Source organism: Lemur catta, chromosome 1 (genome assembly GCF_020740605.2).
Source record: "Lemur catta isolate mLemCat1 chromosome 1, mLemCat1.pri, whole genome shotgun sequence".
NCBI classification, from domain to species: domain Eukaryota; kingdom Metazoa; phylum Chordata; class Mammalia; order Primates; family Lemuridae; genus Lemur; species Lemur catta.
Genome location: NC_059128.1, coordinates 95,206,287 through 95,233,465, shown reverse-complemented (window position 1 = coordinate 95,233,465; position 27,179 = coordinate 95,206,287). Strand labels below are relative to the sequence as shown.

At 41.8% G+C, this 27,179-nt stretch overlaps 2 protein-coding genes across 4 annotated transcripts in view; one reads left to right on the top strand and one right to left on the bottom strand.

The window, feature by feature from the left end:
• The first annotated feature begins 32 nt into the window (after positions 1-32).
• SPG21 (SPG21 abhydrolase domain containing, maspardin) lies at positions 33-20,149 on the top strand. 2 transcript variants are annotated; one of them, XM_045540930.1, is made up of 10 exons: positions 178-304; positions 695-823; positions 4,632-4,718; positions 6,998-7,159; positions 11,194-11,274; positions 12,869-13,014; positions 15,277-15,385; positions 16,135-16,242; positions 18,248-18,388; positions 19,423-20,149. In XM_045540930.1, exons 3-10 carry the CDS (start codon positions 4,656-4,658, stop codon positions 19,537-19,539), a joined length of 927 nt encoding a protein of 308 aa, XP_045396886.1. In that variant the 5' UTR covers positions 178-304; positions 695-823; positions 4,632-4,655; the 3' UTR covers positions 19,540-20,149. The 2 variants fall into 2 exon arrangements, with proteins under 2 accessions (XP_045396885.1, XP_045396886.1); XM_045540929.1 differs by lacking the exon at positions 695-823 and having other exon boundaries at positions 33-304.
• Positions 20,150-23,425: 3,276 nt separating this feature from the next.
• Positions 23,426-27,179, bottom strand: part of ANKDD1A (ankyrin repeat and death domain containing 1A) — a 36,002-nt gene continuing 32,248 nt past the window's right edge. Inside the window, exon 15 of one of the 2 annotated variants that reach the window (XM_045540927.1) lies at positions 23,426-23,451. In XM_045540927.1, the coding sequence (XP_045396883.1) occupies positions 23,426-23,451 (26 nt within the window). Of the gene's footprint in view, positions 23,452-26,322; positions 26,617-27,179 lie in introns of those variants that run through there. The other variant, XM_045540928.1, reaches the window with a different exon arrangement.

Below are 27,179 nucleotides of genomic sequence, written 5' to 3'. Positions count from 1 at the left end.
CGCAGCCCCGCCCCTTCCTCGAGACGTGGCCCCGCCCTCCTCCGAACCCGGAAGCGGGAGGCTGGCGCCCGCTGAGCGGACGGTTCGGGAGGAGGGAGCCGGCGGCCCAGTCTCGCCCGGCCGCGCGCCCCGCCCCTCAGAGGCCCGCCCCCAGCGCGCCCCCTCCGCCCGCTGCGCCGGCGGGTCCCGAGCGCTCCGGCCGCCGCCCCCGCCCGGGCCCAGCCGCCTCCACGGCCCGCGCCCGTAGTGGAGCGAAGAACCGCCTTGGGGAGGAGGGAAGGGGACGTGGGGGCGGCCACGGCAGGTGAGGGGTGGGCGAGACCCCGGGGAGCGGGTGTGGGGGTGTGTGGTGAGGGAGGTGTTGTGGGCGGGTGTGTATATAGCAAGCGCGGCCGCCTCTGTCGGTGTGACTTTGTGCGTGTGGCTCTGAGTGGGCCGGTCCATGTGACCGTGCACGTGATCACATCCCCCTGTGTGTGCCTGAGGCCGAGCCTCAGCTCGTGGGGGTGGTCGGTGTGTGCCTGCGTCCCTGCCTTTGTGTGGCTGTCACCAGTGGGCCCGGTGAGGAGCTGTGTGTGGGTCTCGGGGGGCGGGGGTGGGCGCAGCTTAACCATGGCATCCTCCTGTAAATGGTAATGGGTTCATCCTGGGGCCACACGACTGCAGCCCAGGAACATTTTTTTTTTCTTTTCAGAACTTTTAAGAACGGACGCCAGTTATTTTGGAGATTGCACTTCAACCTGAAAGTGACAAATGGCTTTGTCATTGCTCAGTAGAGGCCAGGCGTGAGGCTTGTGAATGGGGAAATAAGGAAAGTAGCAGGGTCAGTCTCACTTTTCCTTGTCTCATTTGCCTGGAGAGTTATAAGTTAGACATTTATGCTGCTGCTTTGTCTCCACCTACAATGGTCCTGCTCCTGTTCCTACAAAGAGAGAACAGACTGAGGAGTAACTTAATAGCTGTGTCCAAATTCCGAAAGCTTTTATACCAGCAGCATGAGAAGAGGTGTCACATGAGATGTCAAGTAGGCAGCTTTTCCTCCCATGAGATTTAGAGATAATGGAATGGGTTCCTGAAGAAAAGAGGAGTAACTCTTCCCTTAAGAGATCTAAAAAAGGATAGCTACCTACAGTTCAGGTGTAGTGAGGGATGGAGACATGCATTAAAAAGCCACTTGAGGCCGGGCGCGGTGGCTCACACCTGTAATCCTAGCACTCTGGGAGGCCAAGGTGGGAGGATCGCTTGAGGTCAGGAGTTTGAGACCAGCCTGAGCAAAGCAAGACCTCATCTCCACAAAAAATAGAAAAAATTAGCCAGGTGTGGTGTCGCACGCCTGTAGTCCCAGCTACTTGGGAGGCTGAGGGAGGGGGTTCACTTGAGCCCAGGAGTTTGAGGTTACTGTGAGCTAGGCTGACGCCACGGCACTCTAGCCCGGGCAACAGAGCGAGACTCTATCTCAAAAAAAAACTAAAAAGTACAAAGCCACTTGAATTGCCTAGAGACTCAGGTTCTAATATTTTGTTATTACTGATATTAATAATCACAAATTGTCTATATTTAGATCAACTATAGATTGAGATAAAAGAGCAGAAACCTCTGGCTACTTAAGCTGGTTATGTGACTTAAAACATTTGCAAAGGTGATTTTATTGACTTTAAACTGGCATATTCTGTTGAAACCCTGAGGAACAGGTGCACACTCACAACTGGCAGTTTTTATTGTCCAGCACGAGGGCCATGGAGGACCAGGTGTCCACAGCTCACTCCGAGAGGAGTTTCCTTAGGCAAGATTAAGACTAATCTCTGTGGCTCTTTTCCCACCAGCATGAACAGGTGCTTTTGTTTTTATGAAGAACTAAATCATGAGAGATCAAATCAGTGCTGAACTCATGGTTCACATTCTTTCTTATTTAGTACTGACCAGTTTTGTCACAATCTCAACCTTCTTTGCCATACACAGAATGTTCCTTTTGTGACTTGGAAAAGTATACTCTTTTAGTGGGATGAAAGAGAGCTAGAACAAACTCTCCTTTTCATAACACTCAGCTGCTTTCCCTATGCAGCAGTGAGCTTATTTCACTTAGACGTCAGTTGGTCAGATGCAATGTTTGGTATCCATTTTATCTTTCATGTACTGCCAAACTAGCACAAGTGTTAAAATCACTTGTCTCTACAAAAATTTAGTCACAGCTGGGTGGAATCTCTCCATCCGGCAAGATTAGTTATAACATGTTATAATACTGAGGTGGTCATGAATTAATACTGAGGACTATTGGTAAGGAACATCTTTCTACTTACTGCTATGGGAAATAGGTGGATGACTGAGTGAATTTGTGTGCCTGTGTATTTGTATGGTAGTTTGGTCTGTGCATTACAACTGATTCCAAAGCTATGAATAATTTAGTTTATCCGAAGTCTGGTGACTCTAGAAGCAAACTTTCTGTAATTGGCTAAGGTGTTTTATAAATCTATTTTTTGCTAAACTTGTTTTTGATATTCCTCCTGTAAAAATAGAGTAATTGTTTCTAGTAGTGCAATACCAGGAAATTCCTCCGTTGGGAAGTATTTCAAGTCTGTCCAGGTAGAAAATATTCCAGAATTAACTATACATGCTAGTTGCTTCCATTAAAAGTAATAACCAGCTTAGAGGAGGGCTGTAGTTAAAATGGCTTAGATTTTTAACATGTTAACGTTTAAGATAAAATGGGTATACAAAGAATGATTTTTTATTGCAGTATGAATACATCTATGCATACTGATTTTCAGCATGAGACTAGCTGATGATTTTCTTGGTATTTTAAAGCACTTTGTGATTTTAACAAACTTTTCTAAAAGTACTCTCTTAGTTTTGAGAGAAGAAACCATTATTACGATGTCAACGTTGTAAATCAAGTTCAATATTAGAATGTCTATATTTACCGTTTCCTTGAGGTTCAGTTTAGTGACTCTCTAAGGTAACAATTGAGTCTGCTGAGGGCTCTGGGGGAGCAGATCTCAGGGGCCAATGAGGAAGAGTTCCATTGAGTTTAGTATCCCCTGCTCCTTGTTAGTCTAGAGAACATCCTCTAAAATGACACTTCAGAGTCAGCCCAGGAGTTAGGTCCTGGAGTCTCAAACTTACCTTAGCCGTGTTAGTAATCTAGGCTTGCTCTTGAGGTAGATGGCATGGTGCAAAGCATGTATTTGAATCCTTCCCAACTGATGGGTGGAATCCCTCACTTGAATAAGAATCAGCAACAGGGAACTATAATTTCAGTTTCCTGTTAGAACATAGCATAGGTCCCTAAGGAAGAGGGGCAGGCTTTAAATTGAAGACACTTGGCCAGTCCGAAGCTCACAGATGCCAGGGTTAGAAGGGACTCTAGATGGTCTAATTCATTCTCCTTAGGGTGTAGTCATTCATTTAGTCAACAGATAATGCCTGCTGTGTGCCAAGCACTGCTCTAGACTTTGGGGATACAGTGTGAAACAGTCATAGATGAGAAAACAAACCCCAAAAGGGTCATGTCTTACCCAGGATCACAGAGCTATAAAAACTAGAAGTCACTAAGCTTACAACAAAAGGCCATACATTTTTTTCTGAAGGCCAGTGTTTTGTTTCATTGCTAGTTATAGTGCCCTCAAGTTTATATGATAGATCTTTCAGAGGACATTGTGTACCTTTTAATCACATCAATATGGAAGACAAATTTGCCTGTATTTTGTATTAAGAACTACACGTGAGTTTCTGAAGTTATGTTCCTTTAGAGTTAGATTTATGGTGTATTGTGAATTTGTCAGGAAACAAACTTACTTTAAAAACTACTTTCTCTTGTGTGGACTGTTCCTTATAATTCTGTTCTGTATAATCAGACAAGAACGTCTTTATTAAAATGGGTTCTTGGCTGGGCGTGGTGGCTCACACCTGTAATCCCAGCACTTTGGGAGACTGATGAGGGAGGACAGCTTGAGGCCAAGAGTTCAAGACCAGCCTGGGCATCGTAGTGAGGCCCCATCTCTACAAAAAATTTTTAAAAATTAGCAAGTCATGGTGGCATGAGCCTGTAGCCCTAGCTACTGGGAAGGCTGAGATCAGAGGATTGTTCGAGCTCAGGGATTTGAGGCTGCAGCAACCTATGATTGCGCCACTGCACTCCAGCCTGGGCAACAGAGCGAGACCCTATTTCTTTAAAATAAATAAATAAATAAAATTTAAAAAATTAAATGTATCACAAATTCCAGCAACATAAAATAAAATAGGTACTTAAGATATTATCAAAAGGTAGGTGATGGTACTGCAGTTGATTTAACTAAGACAGGCATTATGGAGTCAGAATAGACTGTCCTGCATCTGGTCCTAGCTCTGCAGTAGCTATGTGATCCCGGGTTAAGTCTTTTAAATTTTCTAGACCAGATTCTTCTGCAGAAACTAAGGGGGTTGGCATAATTATCTCTAAGGGCCCTTCTGGTTCTATGATTATAGCATTTCACCAAATTGTTTTCTGTAGTTTAAGTATATACTGACAAGGTAAAATAGCCCATTTCCTCGGTTTTACTTTTAAAGTATTGTCGGTGTAGCTAGACCAGACTCTACATTTAGTTCTGATGTAAAAATGAATTCTTGACATGAAACATCACCTGCTTTTATTTCAGGGTTAACCTCCATTTCAGCTAATCATGGGAGAGATTAAAGTCTCTCCTGATTATAACTGGTTTAGAAGCACAGTCCCCCTGAAAAAGGTATGTATGGTTTTACTACACCTCTTATTTGCAAAATCTTGTGTTGTTTTTATGTGTGATTTAGGTATTTTGCCTTGGTAGTGTCTGAGAGTAGAATTATTGCCAAGTATCATGATTCAGGGTTGCAAAGAATAAAATTCACTCTTTCCCTGCCACATGCAGTCAACTTTTGAGACTCATGCAAGAGTAAAGCAGATATAACTATACTTATTTTTTATAATTCCTTTGACACATCCAGACAAGCAGGTATATGTGTACTCCTCTGTGTAGTTTAGTGGAAAGCTTAACAACAATAGCGTGAATAGTAAGTACAGTCATATTCTATTCCTGTTCCTCAGATTTAAGATTTACAGTGGGTCACATTATAGAGACTGTTTGCAATGACATACTCTGCCATAGTCATGCTCTAGAAGCTTTATTTGCCTGGGATGTTTGAAAATCCTAAACATGTGTATCAAATTTGAGTATTGACTCTGAGTCCCAAATTAATCCCAAATATTTGGGGATCACACTAGATAAAGGCTATTCAAATCAGAGAGTAAAATCTGTGCTGCTTCCCTTGCATAACTATTAGAATACTGTGACCTTAAGATCCTCTATCTCTGTTATAATCATTTTGTCAGAGTAGGTAGCTGTGGAAATCTCATGCAATTTAGAATTAATCACAAAATTATTCTCCCTGTATAGAAATCTAAAATATATTTCTCTAGATATAGACAGGATGATACCTATTATATACCTGGCACTGTAGTAGGAAATGTGATAAACACATTTAAGTATTTATGGCTTACATTCAGAACATTTTCTGTGTTACTTTCCAGAACATTCTATTTATATTACTTTTCTTCCAAATTAGATTATTGAAATAATTTCCTAGAAAATATTGGAGATTTAAACATCTTATATCATATGATTTTATTACTGTAAGATTGGGATGTGTTGTGTGCACTGTCAAAGGTCATCAAGAGTTTTTTTTACCACAGTCATAGCAAAAGAAATATGAAAAGTAAAAACGTGAGTGACAAAATACACAGGGCAAAAACATGAGTGTGTGAGATATGTCATCCCCATCTGTGACTTAGGGAAATCCAAAGGAAATTGTTGGGCCCCTCTAGACTTTGCTTTGCCCCATGTGTGTCTGCTCCCGGTGACACCAGTTAGTTTAGTGTGCTGCCACCCACAGAGTGACATTATGGAGTCCACAGCCCTTCCAGCGAGGAGCTCTCAGAAGAACGAACCTGGAGGCCTTGAATTTTTTAATATAAAATTAGGATGTATGTTGATTTGCATGGGCAAGCATCCAAGCAGTTAATGTACTTGTCTAAATACCACCAAAAGTCAGCCAAGTAAAACAGAAATTAAACTAGCATGGAGTGAATAACAATAATAGCTAACACGTACTGAATATTAACATGCACCAAGCTCTGTGCTGAGCCTTGACTTGCCTCAGCTCATTTAGACTCACCTTTTCCCCCTGTTGGGTCAAGAACCACTAAATCAGGAAGGTTTCTGATGACTTCCTCCTCCCCATTCGCTTTTCTCCAGAAAACCAGTTTCTCCCTGTGTCCACTTCCCACCCCCTACTGAATGGTTTGAAGCATTCTCCCGGGACAGTGACAATACACCTGCCTCATCCCTCCTCTGTAACAGAGGCTTGGTCTAGATCGGGTTCCTGAAACATCTGCTGAGCTGGTGCCATCTCTACCCTGTACCTGGCCTCTTTCTAGCTAGAGCTAGGAGTCTTGTGTCTTCCTCAGCTCTCCTTGTTCATATTCTGACCCTGCAGATCCCAGCCAGTCCTCTGGGCCAGCACGGCACAATGACTGCAGACTGCCCTCCTTGTACACACACACACACACACACACACACACACACACACACACACACACACACACACACACAGAGTTAGAAGTGTGGGGACGCTTCGTACACACTTTACTGTTTAACGATAAAATAGATTTCTTCCTATTGTGGATAGAGAGGAAAATTAAAAACAAAGAAAAGCAGCTCTTTGAAAGATTATAAAGCAGTGCTGTGGAATATGTTAGCACTTGAAGAAAGAAAAGGAGACCAGAGCAATTAGTTATGCACTGCTAATCTGGTGCGATATCCAAGTTACCTTGTAACAAATGAGGGAGTCAGATTAAAATTGAAACATTCCTTTTACACTTATGCCCAGTTTCTCCCAGTGATAACCTTTTGCAAAAATTATAGTGTGAAATAACATAAAAAACAAATTCATAACATTTTCCATTTTTTTCTTATGACTTTTCCTCCAGATTATTGTAGATGATGATGACAGTAAGATATGGTCACTCTATGATGCAGGCCCCAGAAGTATCAGGTGTCCTCTCATATTTCTCCCACCCGTCAGTGGAACTGCAGATGTATTTTTCCGGCAGATTTTGGCTTTGACTGGATGGGGTTACCGGGTCATAGCTGTAAGTATTATTGATTCAGTATTAAAATTCAGATCCACAGGCCGGGCATGGTGGCTCACGCCTGTAATCCTAGCACTCTGGGAGGCTGAGGCAGGCGGATCGTTTGAGCTCAGGAGTTCGAGACCAGCCTGAGCAAGAGCAAGACCCCATCTCTACCAAAAAAAAAAAATAGAAAGAAATTATCTGGACAACTAAAAATATATAGAAAAAATCAGCCGGGCATGGTGGCACATGCCTGTAGTTCCAGCTACTTGGGAGGCTGAGGCAGAAGGATTGCTTGAGCCCAGGAGTTTGAGGTTGCTGTGAGCTAGGCTGACACCACGGCACTCTAGCCTGGGCCACAGAGTGAGACTCTGTCTCAAAAAAAAAAAAAAAGAAAGAAAGAAAAAGAAATTCAGATCCACATTTTGTGTGTTTTGCGCTTCTGTTTCTGATCAACTATAGTAATGGACAGTTTTCTTTAACTGAGGTAAGACATTGTCTTCCTATTTTAAACTGTGGGACAAAGCCTTTTGGAGGAAGCTGGTGTGCATACACAGCCGTATGGAGATTCAACGGACCTCTGCTGGCAGCCTCTCTACGCCCAGCTTTTATGGACATTTTCTCCTGACACTCTTGTCACCACTCAGTAGAAGGAACCTTTGTCCTTGTTTATCGATAAGGAAACTGAGGTCCAGGTCACTTTAGTGGTTGCCAGGGTCACACAGCCAGTAAATGGTGGAGGGAGGAACTGGACTCAGTCTTCTTTTTTTTTTTTTTGAGACAGAGTCTCACTCTGTTGCCTGGGCTAGAGTGAGTGCCGTGGCGTCAGCCTAGCTCACAGCAACCTCAAACTCCTGGGCTCAAGCAATCCTGCCTCAGCCTCCCAAGTAGCTGGGACTACAGGCATGCGCCACCATGCCTGGCTAATTTTTTCTATGTATATATTTTTAGCTGTCCATATAAGTTCCTTCTATTTTTAGTAGAGATGGGGTCTCGCTCTTGCTCAGGCTGGTCCTGAACTCCTGAGCTCAAACAATCTACCCGCCTCGGCCTCCCAGAGTGTTAGGATTATAGGCGTGAGCCCCCGTCCCTGGCCTGGGCTTAGTCTTATGACTCCATTTCTACTCCTCATTTTGTCACACACTGCTTCCAGGGAGCTGAGCATGGACATTAGACAGCGAAGAGATCTGCTAACATACAGGTGACTGAGAAGCTTGCTTTTAAAGCAGATCTTTGACATTTGAGGTCAAGTTCATTAATTAGCTCATTTTTAGCATTTGCTTAAGAATTTTTTTTGTTCCTAGTTATTTTATAGCTGAGTTTGGTCTAAATCTAATTTCCCACTGATCATTCTTAAATCCCCTTCTCTGAGAGAGAGGTGTGTGGGGAGGGCACTGTTGTTTGTGACTGATTTTTTTTGCATGCCTTGACTGTGTAATGACAGATGGTTAGGAGCTTGGTCTCCTAACTTCCGAGGAAGGAGAGAGACTCTAGCTGGCAGTTGTTTCTGGGACCTGGGATACTAGCATGTAATGAGTACTCCCTCCCTGCCAGAGTACTGCTGTTATTATACATTTTATTTACTGTTTAAAGGAGTGAAAAAATGGGTCAGATCTCTTCTCTTGGAAGTTAACTGAAAATTTCCCTGGGGTTACCACCAACTGTGGCCACAAAACAAATGGATTCCTCTTCCTTCTGCCAGCCCTTCTCTTACTTGAGAAAACAGTGACCATCAGCACCCCTGCCACCTGCCTCCCAAGTCATCTTCTCCGCCTTAGTTTCTCCAGTGTCTTTAACCATTCCTCATCCTGGCATTTTGAGTCTCCACTACATAGTCCTCCCTTGTTCTGGGTTTTCAGTGTTCCCTCTAGCATTCTAGGAGAACAGGGAGGTAACTGTCCTCATCCCAGCCCTCTGCAGCATGACAGTGCCATTTTCAGTGGCCACTGTTGATCACCAGGGAGGAGGAAACTGAGCAGCCCTCAAGTGTCTGTCCTATTTTGGACTGCTGTCAAACAGCGACCATGCATTTACTGCTCCAAACTGGCAGGTCATGATAGCCTTGGTTTCTGGCCGGATAGTTCTTCTTCGCCCTCAGTGTTCTTGATGTGGGTTTTCCCTGTTTCATTAGCTGGATAGCGAATCAAGAACAGGCCAGCAGTGTCTTCACAATTACTTTTTCATCAAGATTTGATCAGAATGCTCAACCCCATGAGGTTTTGGAACTTATTAGATATTTGTTAGTATCTAGCAGTTAAAATGTGCAGATCTTTTTTATTTAAATTGTTAGAGATAATTGCAGATTTATATGCAGTTGTAAGAAACAATACAGAGAAACATTCCTTTTACACTTATGCCCAGTTTCTCCCAGTGATAACCTTTTGCAGAACCGTAGTACAATATCACAACCAGGATATTGACATTGCTACAACCCACCAATCTTTTTCAGGTTCCCCAGTTCTATCTGTAATCAGTTGTGTCTGTGCGTTAAGTTGCATACAATTTTATCACCCGTATAGGGCATGGATATATATTTTTTTAAAACATTCCCAAAACTTTATTTTTCATGTTCAATATTTAACAAAATATAACATTTTTATGTACTTTAAAAATAGATGGTAGTATTAAACCACTCCAGTGTTTACTTTTCCATTAGATAGATTTAAAAATGATACAATTTAAAAATGTCAGTATTGAGAAATGTCATAAATTACACTTAGCAACTGTTTAAACCTATGAAAAATTTTACTCAGCCTCCCGAGTAGGGGGGACTATAGGTGCACACCACCACACCAAGCTAATTTTTCTGGTTTTTGTAGAAACAAGTTCTCACTATATTGCTCAGTTTACAATGCTTGAGACGAAATAGTTTTCCAAAACTCTTTGAAAGGGCACAAAAGTTAAAACAAATTGAAGACTCTTTCTGTACATGACCTGGCCCCCTTAAAAATTCTCTTATATTCTACTATTCTGTCCCTTGCTCAAGCCACTCTAGCCACACTTGAGCATGGGTATTTTAAATTAAAGTCTTCATAAAAATACCATCCCCTTTCTTTTAGGAAAAGAAATTCTCAAATTTTCTACTAGGGAGAATTTGTTCTCCATTCTTTCTCAGAATGGTGGAAGTCTTATCCACAAATAGAATTTTAATAATAAAGTAATATATTACATCAAATCTAAAATTATCCCCTAATTCACATGGCATTATCTATTCCAATGATTTATCAATGACAAAATGAATCTAAGTGCTTAAACAATAAGCCTATCAGATGAGTTGACAAACTAAGCCTAAGTATATAAGAAAGCCTGAATCACTTGAGCCCAAGAGTTGGAGTTTACAGTGAGCTATGATGATGTCACTGCACTCCAGCCTGGATGACAGAGCGAGACACTGTTTCAAAAAAAAAGAAAAAAAGGAAAGAAAGAAAAAGTAAAAGGAAAGCCTGAGTCCCCTAAAAATGAGTTTGTGACTTGTACTTCCTTTTCCTCTTCATTCCAGCATTAATAGCCTACCTAGGTCAAGTACCGTACTTTTTTTTGGTCACAAATAAAAGTATAAGAAATCAGAATGACTAAGTCAATTAAAAGAAGAGGAACAATTTTATTGAACACCCCATTAAAAAATGCTACCAAAAGGAGAGAGAACTCTCCTTAGAACAGATTTTATTTCTAGTTCTCCTGAGCCATTATTCAGAATGAAATTGGATTTAAAGGAAAACGTTTCTTTACTTGGGGGGTTCTGCTCTACTCATCCTTGAACATCAGACGTTCTCAGCTATTTAGAAAGGAAATTGATGTGAATTGAAATTTTTATTCACATAATATCACTACAGTGTGGCTTTTTATTCTCTTAATTTTGGTCTGTTAGGTAAAGTGTGAATTATGACGTTTAACAGAAAGTAAGAGCTTATTTCTACATACTTTGAATAAGGAACAGAGCTTGAGCAAATGAGAAATGCTATTATGTCAATCCTAAATTTTTCAAATATATGAGTTGCAGTTTTACCTTTACGATTTTTAAAATAAATTTAAAATTATTGTTATTATTTCAGTTGCAGTATCCAGTTTACTGGGACCATCTTGAATTCTGTGATGGATTCAGAAAACTTTTAGATCATTTACAGTTGGATAAAGTGAGTACCTTGGAACTAATTACAGACATGTGATTTTAATACAACATTTATATTATAAAGCCTGATGTTGTCTTTTATTTTTGTTTTTTTTATCTTTTTTAATAGAGACAGAGTCTCCCTCTGTGGCCTAGGCTGGTGTATAGTGGCCCAATCATAGCTCACTGCAATCTCAAACTCCTGGGCTCAAGTGATCCTCCTGCCTCAGCCTCCCGAGTAGCGGGGACTATAGGTGCTCACCACCACACCAAGCTAATTTCTCTGGTTTTTGTAGAAACAAGTTCTCACTATATTGCTCAGGCTGGTCTTGAGCTCCTGGCCTCAAGTGATCCTCCTGCCTTGGCCTCCCAAAGTGCTGAGATTACAGGCGTGAGCCACCATACCCAGACTTATTTTACTTTTTAATAACAGCTTTATTGTGATATAATCACATACCATACAATTTACCCTTTTACAGTATATAATTCGGTGTTTTTTTAGTATATTCACAGATATGTGCAACCATCACCACTGTCAATTTTAGGACATTTTTTTTTTTTACCCCAAAAAGAAATCCCATTTTCATTAGCAGTCATTCCCCATCTTCTCTCCTCCTCACCCTGCAACCTAATCTACTTTCCGTCTCTGTAGATTTGCCTACTCTGAATATTTTACATAAATGGAATCATATGATATGTGGTCTTTTGTGACTGGCTTTTTTCATTTAGCATTATGTTGTTGAGGTTCATTGATGTTGAGGCATGAATCGGTACTTCATTTCTCTTTATGGCTAAATAATATTTGAATGAATACACCATATTTTGTTTATCAGTTCATCAGCTGATGCACATTTGAGTTGTTTCCACTTTTTGGCTATCATGAATAACACTGCTATGAACGTTTGTATACAAGTTTTTGCATTGACATATATTTTCAGTTCTCTTAGATATATACCTAAGAGTGGAATTATTGAATCATTGTTTTCTTAAACATAAAGTGGTTTCATTTTATAATGCAATGTGAATTTTTTTTTTAACTTGTATGATTTGGATTACAGTTGTATTGTTTTCTTGATGGGGTGTATAAATTACATTTAAATACAGTATTTCTGGCAGGGTCTGGTGGCTCATGCCTATGATCCTAGCACTCTGGGAGGCCAAAGCAGGAGGATCACTTGAGCTCAGGAGTTTAAGACCAGCCTGAGCAAGAGTGAGACCCCGTCTCTACTAAAAATAGAAAGAAATTAGTTGGACAACTGAAAATATATAGAAAAATTAGCTGGGCATGGTGGCGCATGCCTGTAGTCCCAGCTACCCGGGAGGCTGAGGCAGGAGGATCGCTTGAGCCCAGGAGTTTGAGGTTGCTGTGAGTTAGGCTGATGCCACAGCACTCTAGCCCAGGCAACAGAGTGAAACTCTGTCTCAATCAATACACACTTACATACATATGTACATACATACATAATTTCCTAAATTTCTAATTGCTGTAGATATTTCAGTCTCTTGGCTAGTGATGACACTATATTCTGTGGTTAATGATAATTGAAGCAACATTTTTGATACTCATGTTCAGGATTGATCAGTGTTTTGGAATCTGCCTTATGTTTGTTTATAATTAGGTTCATCTTTTTGGGGCTTCTTTGGGAGGCTTTTTGGCCCAGAAATTTGCTGAATACACTCACAAATCTCCCAGAGTTCATTCCCTCATCCTCTGCAATTCCTTCAGTGACACCTCTATCTTCAACCAAACTTGGACTGCAAACAGGTAAGAACATAAACATTAGACCAAAATTATTCTTATTTTTGTTTGGCAAAGTTTTGAAAATGTTGGCTTTGGGGTTTTTCGGTGCAGTAGGGAGGGAAGGCTTGTATCTACTTCTATCTTCTGTAGCTTCGTTGGCTTTTGAAATTATAAACAATTATCTTTGCAAAAGAGAAGGATCGAATGAACTCTAAGTTTGATTCTTCCCATTACTGTAAATTACTGTTTAATTTTGTTTAATGTACATTCATACACTTTCACTTTCTTTTCAGTATGTCTGTATAGCTAATATGTGTTCTGCTTGTCCCACTTATTTTGTGCGAATGGTTCTGTGTATTGACTAACACAGTTTCATTAGGCATTTGCCTTTTCCTATTCTTCATTATGTTCTACAGTATATCTTTGTATAATTACTATTTTCCTTCCCTCTCTGGGTTAATTCCTTGAGATATGTTCCCCAAATGGAAGGACTAAAACATTTATTCCAGCCGGGTGCGGTGGCTCACACCTGTAATCGTAGCACTCTGGGAGGCCGAGGCAGGCGGATCATTTGAGCTTAGGAGTTCGAGACCAGCCTGAGCAAGAGCAAGAGCCCGTCTCTACCAAAACAATAGAAAGAAATTAGCTGGACAACTAAAAACATATAGAAAAAATTAGCCGGGCATGGTGGCGCATGCCTATAGTTACAGCTACTTGGGAGGCTAAGGCAGGAGGATCGCTTGAGCCCAGGAGTTTGAGGTTGCTGTGAGCTAGGTTGATGCCATGGCACTCTAGCCCAGGCAACAGAGTGAGACTCTGTCTCAAATAAAAAAAGAAATAGAACACTTATTCCATCAACAGATGTTGTGCACATCATGACACTTGCTGTTACTCTGTTCTTCAGAAAGATGGAAATGGTGGAAGTGCTTTGGGGGCAACCAGTGGGATACCTGTTTCCTCAGCAACATCCCTTTATTGATTTTATGATTTTAATTAGTTTGATAGGTATCTAATGATACCTTAAATCTGGCTTACTATACACTCTTTCGTTGCTAGCAAGGCTGGGCTGAAGTCTAAAAAAAAAGCCCAGTGACTAAACATGTATGTGTGATCAGGTTAGTTTTCAAATGTTATATTTAATAGATGAACATTGTTTTCATGGTTTTTACTTCTTACTTCTTCTTAAAATTATACTGTGATATTTTTTAGAACTTTTCCTGATGTTATCTCTGTAGTTTACTCAGCACTCATGCACCAATTTCTTGTATACATTAGCTACATACAAATACTTCCCGTCCAGATGACACACTAAAGCTCATTGGTTATTTTCAGTGATTTTTTTATTATTGTTCTAATTGCCAGAATGCCAAGACTTCCCCCCTTTAGTTTATGCTTTTGCACATCAGCTATTTCTTTGTCAGATATCTGAGTGCTTACTATGTGCCACACACTGAGGATACAGGAATAAGCAAAGCCAACAGGGTCCACCCCTTGCAGAGCATACTTAGACATCATACCTTTAAAAGATAAGGAAGAGGTGGGGGTAGGAGAGAACTTAGAAAGTTAACTGGAAAATGGCCGAGTGGTCCGTTTGAAGGAAGCTCAACTTCCAGCAAGGATGTTCCAATGAGAATAAGCATCTGAAGGTGGTCTGCACCTTTTGTGAGAAATTTTCAGCATAGGTTTAGGGACATTAGTGTTTACCTTCCATGAGAACTTGCAACAGTGGAAAGTAGTGGAATAAATATCAGCTAAAAATCACATATAGAAATCTGTAACAATTAAATTGCCTTGAATTAGCCCAGTTGAATCTAATAGTAGCAAATTTGGGGAGATGCAGTAACTTTCATATTGGCATTTTAAAATCTTTTGAAGAATCAGTCAGTTAAAAAGTGGTATCAACTGGAAGGAAGGAATATTTCTCTTAATGCTCAGTTTTCCAAAGGAATTAGTTTAATCATTGGAAATAAGGCCTATTAGGAAAAAAAATCTTAGAATCATGAGACTGTCTATTTCAGTAAAGGTATTTTGCAATATTGCTTATATTTAATAATTATTCTAAATCCTCCAATAAGGGTTTAATTATATTAAGCCATAACTCTTTGGAATCTTGGAAAAGTGTGTATAAAAACTAGATGCTGAGCTCTTTGAAGGAAGAGACTAGGTCTTTTTATCTCTAGATCCCAAGTACCTAGCTAATACAAAGCTTCAATGTTGAATGAACGTTTGCCATTCATGTATAGTCTTAGAAGTTTAAATTATCAGATCTTTGTCTTTGTTTTACAGCTTTTGGCTGATGCCAGCATTTATGCTCAAAAAAATAGTTCTCGGAAACTTTTCTTCTGGCCCAGTGGACCCTGTGATGGCTGACGCCATTGATTTCATGGTGGACAGGGTAAGGATCATGGCACTAGGGTGGGGACACATTGTACTGGGAATTTTCACATCTACTTGGTTCCAGAAGATACATCTGTCTCATTGAGTATGTATTAGAGGTATCTGTTAGGCAATCTTCCATACTAACTTTAATACATCTAAACACATATTATTGCTGGTAAGGGCTTGACTATTAATATATTAGTGCTTCCCACCAGCTGTTCATCAAAATCACTTGGGGGAGCTTTCAAAAATACAGACTCCAAGGTCTCACACCAGACCATCCAGCTGGAATCCCTCCCCAGGTGTGGGATCTGGGAATCTTTATTTTTAATTTATACCACTCCCCCAGCCCCTGGGTAAACCTGATGACCAGGTCTATAGGCTTGTATTAGGAACTACTGGGCTAGATGATTTCCAAACTCTCTTCTAGCTCTAAGATCCCTAAACGTTTATCTGTCACCTTTGAGCTGTAGGAACTGGCTTGTTGCCCACAGGTACCTGGTTGAAATAGGCAGTTTAGGATGAGGGCTGTAGGTGGTCAGGTTTAATTTGTGGAATCTTACCCAGGTTCCCAGAATAGAAAATGCCACCACTTCCTGAGAGGCCCAGTTCAGGGTCTCTCAAATAAATTGTGTTTCCTCACTGGTGACTTTTCTGGCTACGCTGCACATGATACCTGCTTAAAAGGCATAAATGTTATCTGGATTTAATGTAAATGTAAAAAAAAATTTATTTCCAAAACTGTACTTGTGTTTCTTCCTGCAGTTGGAAAGTTTGGGTCAGAGTGAACTTGCTTCCAGACTTACCCTGAATTGTCAAAATTCTTACGTGGAACCTCATAAAATTCGGGACATCCCTGTAACCATTATGGATGTAAGCTTCCTTTTTAGTAAAATATGTATGTCAGGATCCTCCGTATAATTATTTTACAGTTTTCAATGTACCTCTTCAAATGCTGCCTTGGCTTTTGTTCTCATCTTCCAGCTTTCTCAATTCCAAAATAATCTGTTTATTGCTTATCTTGGATTTTTTTCCTGTTTAGAATAACACCATTGAAATCAAAGTAAATTTAAACAAACATGGGAATTTTCACCAATTTTGGTATATTTTTGCTGTTCTCATCAACAGATATTGCATCTTAGCTATTACTCATCTGGGCAGCAAAAAGAAGCTGCCTCATGAGAGCAGAGAATCAAGAATTCCACAAGGTCTAATTAGCACAAAAGTGTCTTATTGTTTTAAATTGCGGTAAAATATACATTTAAAAAATCTACCATTTTAACCATTTCTAAGTATACAGTTCAGTGGCATTAAATATATTCACATTGTACAAACCATCACTGCCATCCATTTCCATAACTTTTTCATCATTCTAAAAAGAAACTCTATACCCATTAAACAATAACTCTCCGTTCCCTTTTTTCTCCTCCAACGATCTATTTTCTGTTTCTGTGAGTTTGCCTATTCTAGGAACCTCATATAAGTAGAATCATACAATATTTACCCTTTTCTGTGGGTTGTTTTACTTAGCATAATATTTTCAAGATTTATCTTGAAATGTGTGTTACACATGTGTCGGAATGTCATTCCTTTTTAAGGCTGAATAAGAATCCATTGTTTGTATATACGATATTTTGTTTATCCATTCATTTGTCAATAGACATTTGGGTTGTTTCCAGCTTTTGGCTATTGTTAATAATGCTTCTGTGAACAACTAAAAATATCTGTTTGAGTCTCTGCTTTTAATGCTTTTGGTATATACCTATAAGTAGAATTGCTGGAACTTACGGTAATTCTATGTTTAACTTTTTGAATAAATGCCATACTGTCTTCCACAGTGACTGCACCATTTTACATTCCCACCAGTAATGCACAAGGGTTCCAATTTCTGCACATCCTGGAGAAAACTTGTTATTTTCTGGGGTTTTTTGTTAATATCCTAATGGATGTAAAGTGGTATTTCGCTGCCGTTTTGACTTTTTTAAAAATCATGTAACTATTTATTTGGCCTCATAAATTGATTTGTTCTTAAATTCAAATAATATGATATTCTTATGAATTGATTTTTTCAGGTAATTATCCATTACAATCATATAAACAATGACTTATCATTATTCTCTGCATTCTGACATTTGCCATGACATAGAGCAAGCTTGTCAGTGGTCCTCACAGTGTCTTTGCTCTTCCTGCCCTTTCAAGGCTGTGCGCACCCCCTGGGTTCACAGTCACTGAAAACTGCCTGCAGGTTTCAGTTGGAGATGCATTTAAACATGCATACACACATTTATACATAATATAAATTATATACAAATATATATTTGCTTCTTTTAAATTACTTTTTGAAAAACTTTTTTGCATGTGTTATAAAAACATGAATTTGTATGAGTCTTGAAAGATGTCTAGAATCATACACTCTAAACTGCCAACAGTGGCTTCTCCAAGAAAGGATTTGGACTTTTTAGTTTATACTCTTTAAATGTTTTTGGAATTTTTTCACTGAGCATATATGACATACAGTTGTTTTTAACTGATAGTAAAAGAGAAAGTTCTTTTCGGGTTTCATGATCTTTTTGAAATTAATTGGCATTTTCCATGATTATTGTTAATACTCTGCTGCTAATTTAGTTAGCTGTATTTGAAGAAAAAGGTTAACTCCACCTCCCCACCCCCCACCCCCCAAAATGCAAGAGACACTTGGCAGCAAAATCTGTAGCTAATGTCCTAGGTTGGAGTTGGAAGTCGCCAGGGATCAGCATGAGGAGGTGGGTCAGGCTCAGGGCTCAGCCTTGTTTTCATGAGGCAGGAACGCGTGGGCTAACAATGTGAAAAGAACATATTAACATACCAGGAGATTTCAGCTTTGTGGTTTTTGTAAAAGGTGTTTGACCAGAGTGCACTTTCAACTGAAGCTAAAGAAGAAATGTACAAGCTGTATCCCAATGCCCGAAGAGCTCACCTTAAAACTGGAGGCAATTTCCCATACCTGTGCAGAAGCGCAGAAGTGAATCTTTATGTCCAGGTAAGTCCCAACTTGGAGCTCAGAGCACTCTGAACCCGAAATGTATGGTTTACAATATAAAGCTTTTTAAACTTTTTTTATAGTAGGGTAAGGGAATAAGGGAACTACAGAATTCATTATAGAAATGAGTCATTGACTTGATAAAAGTGCCCACCTGGGCTACATATATAATTTTTTACATAACAATTTGTAGGAGAATTCAAACCGGAGTGTTGGAGATTCCTGGGTGACCCTCTGTCCACCATCCCTTTTTCAAGACGAGCAGGCCTGTACCCACACACTGAGGTAGCTGCTGATGCCATGTGACCTGCCTCCTAGACACAGTGAATTTAGCCAAAGCAAGACACCAGACCTAAATGGGCTCAGTCTGAGTCCTGTGAAGTGACTTCTTAATCTAATTTTAATGCCTTTAAAAAAAAAAAAACTAACAAACACCACCTCTTTGTACTTTACCTAAATGGGTTAGACAGCACAGTTGAGACAACTGATTGCTGTGACAGTTTGGCAGGAAGTATCAAGAGCCTTAAAAAACCAGTCATATCCTTTGATCCTGTCATCCACTTGTAGAAATAGATCCTAAAGACAGGATCCTAAACATAGAAAAAATTGATGCCCAGAGATATTCATCGCAGGATTAGTCATAGTAGCAGAAGACTGGAAGGCCCCAACTCACAGCAACAGAAGGGAAGCAGCATGCCGCCAAAGATGTCTATAAGGACGGGGGGCAGGGAGGGTGGGTACATTCACACCACCTCATGGGTGCTGCGGTGGGCACCATCTGGGGGATGGACACGCTTGAAGCTCTGACTCGGGTGGGGCAAAGGCAATGTACGTAACCTAAACATTTGTACCCCCATAATATGCTGAAATTAAAAAAGAAATATGTCTATGGGGAGACTTTGTAGGAACTTGGAGAAGTATAAAACATTTATCTACCTATGGTGATGTTTTTCTACCAAGCTTTTTATATAAGGCAATACCCATTTTACTTTGTAATACAGCCATTTAAAGAATGCCATTCTGCATTTTGACAGATACATTTGCTGCAATTCCATGGAACCAAATACGCGGCTATTGACCCATCAATGGTCAGTGCTGAGGAGCTTGAGGTGCAGACAAGTAACCTCAGTGTCAGCCAGGAGGAGCAGTAGTGGCTTTCGCTGTCCATGATGAGTTGATCCCAGCGCGTTCTCGTACAATCGGCAATGTCAGTGCCTGCCAGCGGCCTCTGCCTTCAGCTTTGTCAGGCTCACCGGTTCTCACTGTGTTTTGGAAGCAGGACTGATGGTCATCTTCGTGACAGGCGACAGCCCCTGTAAGCCAGCATAACTTTTCTCTCTTCTGTTTTTATTAGCTTTTGGATTTGAAGAAGTACTTTTGAAGACTCCCATTTTAAGAACTGTGCAAATTTTGCTACCAAAAGTCTTCACCACTGTGTTCTTAAGTGAACATTAATTTCTGAGGTTTGGGATTTTGTGGTGTTTTTTTCTTTTTTCTTTCCTTTTCCTTTCTTCCTTCTTTCTTTTTATGTTATTTGCTGTAAATGCTGCATATCCAGATTGTGTATCAGAAGGACATTGGTTATTTTTTATGCTTTCTTGGGTATAACCATTATCAGAGTGCCATGGCTAGCACCCCACCATTCGCTCTCCCCCAAATCAGCTACTTTTAATTTCCAATTAAGCAAATTGTTTTGAGTGTTAGTAGTTGTCTAGTTTCTAGATATTACAGTAATTTGGAATAAAAATTCAATTTCAGAAAGTTGCTTTTGTGATTATTTTGTGATTATGCTGCCCAGCTGGCCCAAAAGACTTCCTGAGAAGCAGGTCATGGTTTTTGCCAATTTGATATGGTTTTGGGGTAAGTTACTTAATCTCCCTAAAGTACAGTTTGTTCATCATAAAATAACAGTATCATTTATTGAGCTGCTACGATGGGCCAGGTACTTTTCATTATCTTCTTTGCTCATGAGTGGAAATTTTTAAACACACAAAAAGTAGAGAAAATAATATAATGAACAATATGTCCCTATCACCCAGCTTCAAAACTTAACTCACGAGCTGTCTGGTTTCATCTTTTAACCCACCCTCACTTCTTCCACATACACACGTATTGCTGGATTCTTTTAAAGTGATTTCTGATATCATATCATTTCATCTGTAAATATTTCTCTATGTACCTTCAAGACATAAAATAGCCTTAATATCATTATCACACTTAAAAATTTACCACTAATTCTTTCATATCATCTAATATCCAATCAATGGTCCCATTCACAATTATCCCATAAATGTTTTTTATAGTTGACTTATTCCAGTTAGATTCCATATGAAGTCTGCATTTGATTGGAATGTTTCTTAAGTCTCTTTTAAACTACAGGTTCCTCCTCCATTTTTTCTTCCTGTGTACTCAGTGAAGAAACAGGCTCATTTGCCCTGTAGTTGCCCCACAGCCTGGATTTGGCTGACTGCAGCCTCCTGGTGTCCATCAGCTTGTTTCTCTGTCCCTGGTATCTCCTGTAAACTGGTGGTTACGTCTTTAGGCTTGATCAAGCTCAATCTTTCCGGCAGGAACACTTCATAGGCGGGGCTGTTTGCTTCCCATGGTGTCACCCATAACATCTGGTTGTGTCTGAGATGTTGTGACTGCCGGGTGGATTCAGGCGTTGTCATCCTGATCCAGTCATGAGAAGGCTCCCCAGCTGGTTTAGCTGCCACTTCTGGTCATTGCACAGACACATCCTTTCATTGGGAGTTGCAAGACCATAATGACACTCTAATTTTTATCATTCCTTCTGCATTTTTTAGCTGGATTTTACCAATTAAAAAAAAGCCTTTCCCTCATCAACTACTTGGTTTCTCTGAGGTACAGTGTAGACAGGAAAATAAGCGTGGGTGTTTCTTTCCCTTTATTTGCCAGGTTTCAAAATACTGAGTTGGCTGTGCCATCTCACATGTCATCCCCACCACAGCCCCGGAAAGACTGACTTTACAGGTGAGGCCTTGGAGACTGGGACACTTGCTCAGGGTCATACAGTAAGGGGTGGAGCTGGGGTGCCAGCGTGAGCCCCCAAAGCCAGTGATCTTTCCACAAAGGCCACAGTGTCTTCTCTCACTGCCTGTGCCTTGACAACTGCTATGAGTTATGGAAGCACTCGGTTAAGCTACAAAGGCAGGGCTTGACATTCTAACTGGTACCATCTGAGGCTTTCTCGATGCTGCCATAGTTTTGCTGTGTGTGTCTTGACTTCCCAACCAAACAGGGAGCTCCTGTGGGCAGGGCCACGCTAGACATCGTCAGTAGCCCCTGCGTCCCAATGCAGGAATGAACTGTGGGACTGCCCTCCACTTTCTTGTCAAATTCTCCCCGCGGGAGCCTCCGCCCGCTTACAGCTTTAACTACTCCCTGGCTCTACGCCTGATGATTGCAAGTTGCCATTTTCAGCCCTGACCAGTTTTGAGCACTGGCCGTGAATGCCTGCTCCGGCCTATCTGTCAGGCCAGCCTTCTACAGGCTCCCCAGACTACCTGGCAAAAGCCACACCGTGTCCCCACTGCCCAAACCCGCCTTTCCTCTCCTGGGCACACCATCTCAGTTCTGGCATCACTGTGCCTCACATTCCCCGGCTAGAAACTCAGCCATCTTGGACTCCCACGCATGCCCTGCCACCCCCACATCTCAGGCCAAAGCAGACACTGAGATGAAACTTTGGATGCAGGGTGGTTATTAAGGATCAACTTCTGTGAGGGGAAGAGGGACTGGGCAGAGGGAGAAACTGGACTGTGATGAAGGTCTTACCAAGCACCCGCCACCCGGGCAGGGAGCTCTGAGACTAGTGGTGCCCCCTGGAACATTCTCACAAAGGGCTGAAATGGCTGGGCCTTTGTGGCACCCCCACCTTGCTCACTTCCCAGATGCAGGCTGCCCTGGGGAGGGCGGGCCCTTGGGTGAGGCAGCTCTCTGCAGGGAGGCAGACCCTGAAGGGCTGCCAGCTGGAGGCCGTCCACTCCCTGCACTCCTGCAGCTGGGTAGCAAGGCCCTTCTGGAAGAAGAGGGTCTGAGCAGCACCTGTCCACATCTGCCAGACCCCATGTCCCCTGATCTCAGAGATCTAGCAACTTTCCTCCCAATTTGACCCTTCCTCGCCACAGGCCTTGGCATCTCCTGCTCATTCTACAGCAGTGGCTCCACCGGCCACCTCCACCCCATGCCATCCAGCCTCCGTGTTGTCCACAGACAGGTCTGATCTTGTCACTTACTGGTGTATGAACATTTGAGGGACCTCCATTGTGGAAATGAGAACACAGTTTCAGAAACTCTGAAATAAGGCTTTTACCACTTACTGAAGATCTACACACAGGAAAAAATGAGGAGAGCAACCTCCAGAAATAACTAGCAAGGCCTTCACCGCAGTTCTCAACACGTGAGTTTTGTGAGTTCATTTTGACATGTAATGTGGCCTTAGGCAGGGTCTGCCCTCTTCCACAAATCATCCGGGCATCCACAGGAAAACACCTTGTACTACAAGTGTATGAACTATTGTGTATGTTTGACTAGGTTTTAAGTGTAGTATATATCTTGGGAGGGAGCAACAGTAAATAAATATACATTGGAAAAGTCATTTAAGTATACATTTTAAAAACAAGATTAAGGATTTTCAACCTTTTTGGAGGGAAAACAAGAAAATGGAAAAAAAAAAAATCACAATTAGCAAGGTAAAGCACTCTTTGAAAGGAGTGGCAGATGTGCATTTCCAAAGAGGGAGTCTATTCCGTTCAGTTTTTACCTTATGAGACATTCAGTTTTTGGCCAGGCATGGTGGCTCACACCTGTAATCCCAGCACTTTGGGAGGCCAAGGCAGGAGGATCCCTTGATGCCAGGAGTTCAAGACCAGCCTGGGCTACATGGTGAGACCCTGTTGCTACAAAAAATAAGAAAAATTAGCCGGGCATGGTAGTGAGTGCCTGTAGTCCCAACTATTCCAGAGGCTGAGGCAGGAGGATCGCTTAAGCCTGGGAGTTGGAGGCTATAGTGAGCTATGATGACGCCACTGCACTCCAGCCTGGGTGACATAGCAAGACCGCATCACAAAAAAAAATTTAACAATTTCCAATGTCCCCTCTGCACCCTTCAACCCCCTTCCTGCCCCACAGCACATCTCTTCCCCTCCTTTCACACTTCCTGTGTTCCCGCCCATGGCTCTCTCTGAGCCTCTCAGACCCTTCTTCCCCCCGGCCTTCCCCGAGGAAGAACGAATCCCATAGTTCTTTGCCCTGACCGCACTCTGTTCCAGCCCTCGGTGTCCGAGCCCCTGTCCCCCACTAGACCCTCAGCTTCCGGGGGCAGGAACTGCGGGCTCTCATCTCTGTGTCCTGGCAGACCACCTGGCAGAGGACACACTCAAAAAATACTCACTGGTGAGTAGAGTGGTTGTGCTTCACAGAACCAATCCGTGACAGCTTATCTAACTTGAATGTTTTTGCCCTAGATTTCCCAAAGAAAACAAATGGTATTGAATTTGACACATATATTTCAACATTTCAATTTTATTGTATTTAAGAACTTGCTTTTCTGTCTCAGAAAAAATAATGCAAAATTCATTTTGTTAAATTCATTCAAATATGTGATTTAAGTTTCACATGGTACAAAATCCTCTCCCAAATGGAATGGATGGGATTATTTAAAAGCTTCTTTTTCCTTCTTATAGCTGTACCTTTAGTTTTTCAATACTTTGTTTTTTAGAACAGTTTTGGCTGTAGAGAAAATGCGAGCAGACAGTACAGAGAGTTCCTATATACCCTTTTCCATGATTATTAACATCTTGCATCAGGGTGGTACACCTCATACGACTGATGAACAATATTGACACTTATTAACTAAAGCCCAGAGTTTACATTAGGTCACACTTTGTGTTGTACATTTTGTGGGTTTTGACCAAGGCACTGTCACGGATCCCCTGCTACAGTATCGTTCAGAACAGTCCACTGCCCTAAAAATCCACCCCCTCCCACCCCGCACACCTCTTCATCCCTCCCTCCCTCTCACCGCCCACAGCCCCTGGCTACCACTGATCTTTTGTTACTGTCTCTACAGTTTTGCCTGTTCCAGAATGTCATATCCTTTTAGTTTTGAATCAGTAATACACTTACACATTTCAAAAGTGAAAACAGTATAAAAAAGTACCACTGCGAACTCTCTCTCCTGCCCCGTCCCAGTCCAACTGCTCCCCACTATCCTCCTTCCCCAGGGAAACCACTTGTTTTCTTAGCCTTTGTCTAGCTTTACTTACACAACTATAAGCAAATATATTGTCTTACTTCCTTTTTTTTCCTTATGTAATTAGTATCATACTATATACACAGATCTATATCTTGATTTTTTTTTTTTTACTTAATTTATCCTGGAGTTCTTTCCAGAATGATACATGGAAAGCCCCCTCATTCTTTTTTCACTGCTGAATAGCATTCCATTGTGCGGGTGAACTACACCCTATCTCACCAGTCCCCTGTAGATGGTCACTTGGTTTGTCCAATCTTTTCCTAGCTTTTGTTTTTTTCAAATAATGCAATAATAAATAACCTCATATATCTGTCATTTTCTACACGTACAGGTTTATCTGTAGAATAAATTTCTAGAAGTGGGATTGCTGGACCAGGGGGTAAAGGTATTCGTCATTTGGGTAGATAACGCCAGATCGCTCATCAGAGCTTGTACCACTGTGGACCCCACCAGCCACATGGGGCAGTGGAAGCCCCTTTCAGCTCAGTTTCGAGGCTACCCGCTTTCCAGTCTCAGGCCCAGTGGAGAACTTTGAGGGGAATTTCTCTAAGATGTGGGCTCCTCAGCTGGCCACAGCCAGCTGTGCCACATGCACGAGAGCTCAAATTAGACAGAAACAGTGCCCAGGCCGAACTTCTAGGTTTTCCTGCACAGATACATTCCCCACATTCTGGGAAACCACGGAGCTTCCAGAGCCACACTTCCCAGGAAACACACTCTCCTGCTGATCGGCCATGCTTGCCTGGCACCTAAAAGCCAAGGGTCAGGCTGGCTGTGCCATCCAACGCAGTTGTCACTTGCCAAAGGTGCCAAATGAAATTTCAAATAATTAAGACTAAATAAAATTAAAAGTTGAATTTCTCATTCCCTCTAGCCACATTTCAAGTGCTCAATAGCTGCAGGTGGCTCGTGGCTACTCTACCAGACAGTGCAGAAAACGGAAAGTTCCCACTGTTGCAGAAAGTTCCATCGTGTAGGGCTGCTGCAGACAGGCAACCCTTCATGTGGGGCTATTAAAAACGAGAAAAATGGCAACTAAATGCAATCTGTGGTCTTGGACTGGATCCTGGTCCAGAAAAAGGACACGAATAGCTCAACTGGCAAAATTTGCCTGAGGTCGGAAGATTAGTTAATAGTATCAGTGTGAATTTCATGGTTTTGAAAATTATACCGTAGTTACATAAGATGTTAATATTTGGGGAAGCTGTGTGAAGAGCATTCGGAAACTCTTTGTACCGTTTCTGCAACTTTTTTGTAGGTCTGAAATGATTTCAAAACAAAAAGTTTTTTAACTTTTAAAAATGATAAAACAAGAGAGGAAAAAATGAGAGTGCATGCCTCCTGGAACTGTCAAAGTGTACAAATTAGCTTGTAAATAAAAGGCCGTGGAGTAAGCACGGCAGTCTTACAAACCACTGGGCGGGTTACGAGCAGTCCATTAGTTAGAGACGCACAAGCCGGTTCCTCGGTCAGGGTGGGAGGAATGCCGGGTTTGGCGCCTGACCGCACCACCTGATTAGCAGTGTGGCCTGGGCAAGCTGCTTCTCCTCCCTGGGCCTCAGTGCCCTATCTGTAAATATGCCCCCTTGCACCTCCAGGGACCGCTATGAGGCTCAAGAGGATGGAGGTGAAAGTGAGCCGAGAGCAGTGAAAGACCATCCCCGTGGGACGGGATTACCTAATACAAACCCTGAAACAGGCCCCACGTGGAGACGATTACTGCACACACGGGGCCTGCTGGGCTCTGAATGACTGTGCGTTTCAGTAGAAGCAGCTGGAGGTCTGTTAACAGTGATTGTTTTTAAAGCTCTTAAATGGTGGTCATCTTCTGTTCGGGTGGCCCCACACTCCCACGTCCCACGTGCCGGAAGGTCCGGCCTCTCCAGTTACATGGCCGTGCACCTCCTGGGGGCAGGTGGGTCTGCATTTGCTTTCTTCCTGATGCTTTCTGCAAAAGACAAGAACAATATTGCTTCATGTTGTGTAACCTCTGCCTCTCAGGGCTAGGGTTTTGGGGTTTTGGGGGTTTTTTTGTTTTTTTTTTAAGAGATGGGTCTTGTTATGTTGCCCAGGCTGGACTTGAACTCCTGAGCTCAAACGATCCTCCTGCTTCAGCATCCTGAGTGGCTGGGACTACAGGCCTGTGCCACCGGTCCGGCAGAGGGCTGGTTATATGTTTTAATTGCCTGCCAGAGTTTGTGTTAAAAGAAGATGTAACAACTATATTTAAGAAGAGTTTGGAAAAAGGAAAAAGGCATCCCTAATTCCTCCACCCTGAAATGACTCTCGGCTTTCCCACCTTGCCTGTAGCTGCCGTGGGTTGGCCACCACGCTGGGGCTTTCCTTTCCCTCCATAATCCACTATAGATGTTTTTCTTGTTGCCTCATCACTAACGAAGCCTTCACAACTATTAGTGACTGCCTCATACCCCATCCTGCTGTTGCTCCATAATGTGCTGTGTCATTGGACATTACGGTGTTTAAGGCTTTTTTGTCAGGAGTTGGTTGTGT

Bases quoted from the DNA above. Each gene is read 5' to 3' on its own strand.
- SPG21 (XM_045540929.1), top strand. From the start codon at position 4,656: ATGGGAGAGATTAAAGTCTCTCCTGATTATAACTGGTTTAGAAGCACA. The intron at 7,160-11,193 runs GTAAGTATTATT...TTATTATTTCAG, and splicing joins GGGGTTACCGGGTCATAGCT to TTGCAGTATCCAGTTTACTG. The intron at 18,389-19,422 runs GTAAGTCCCAAC...GCATTTTGACAG, and splicing joins AAGTGAATCTTTATGTCCAG to ATACATTTGCTGCAATTCCA.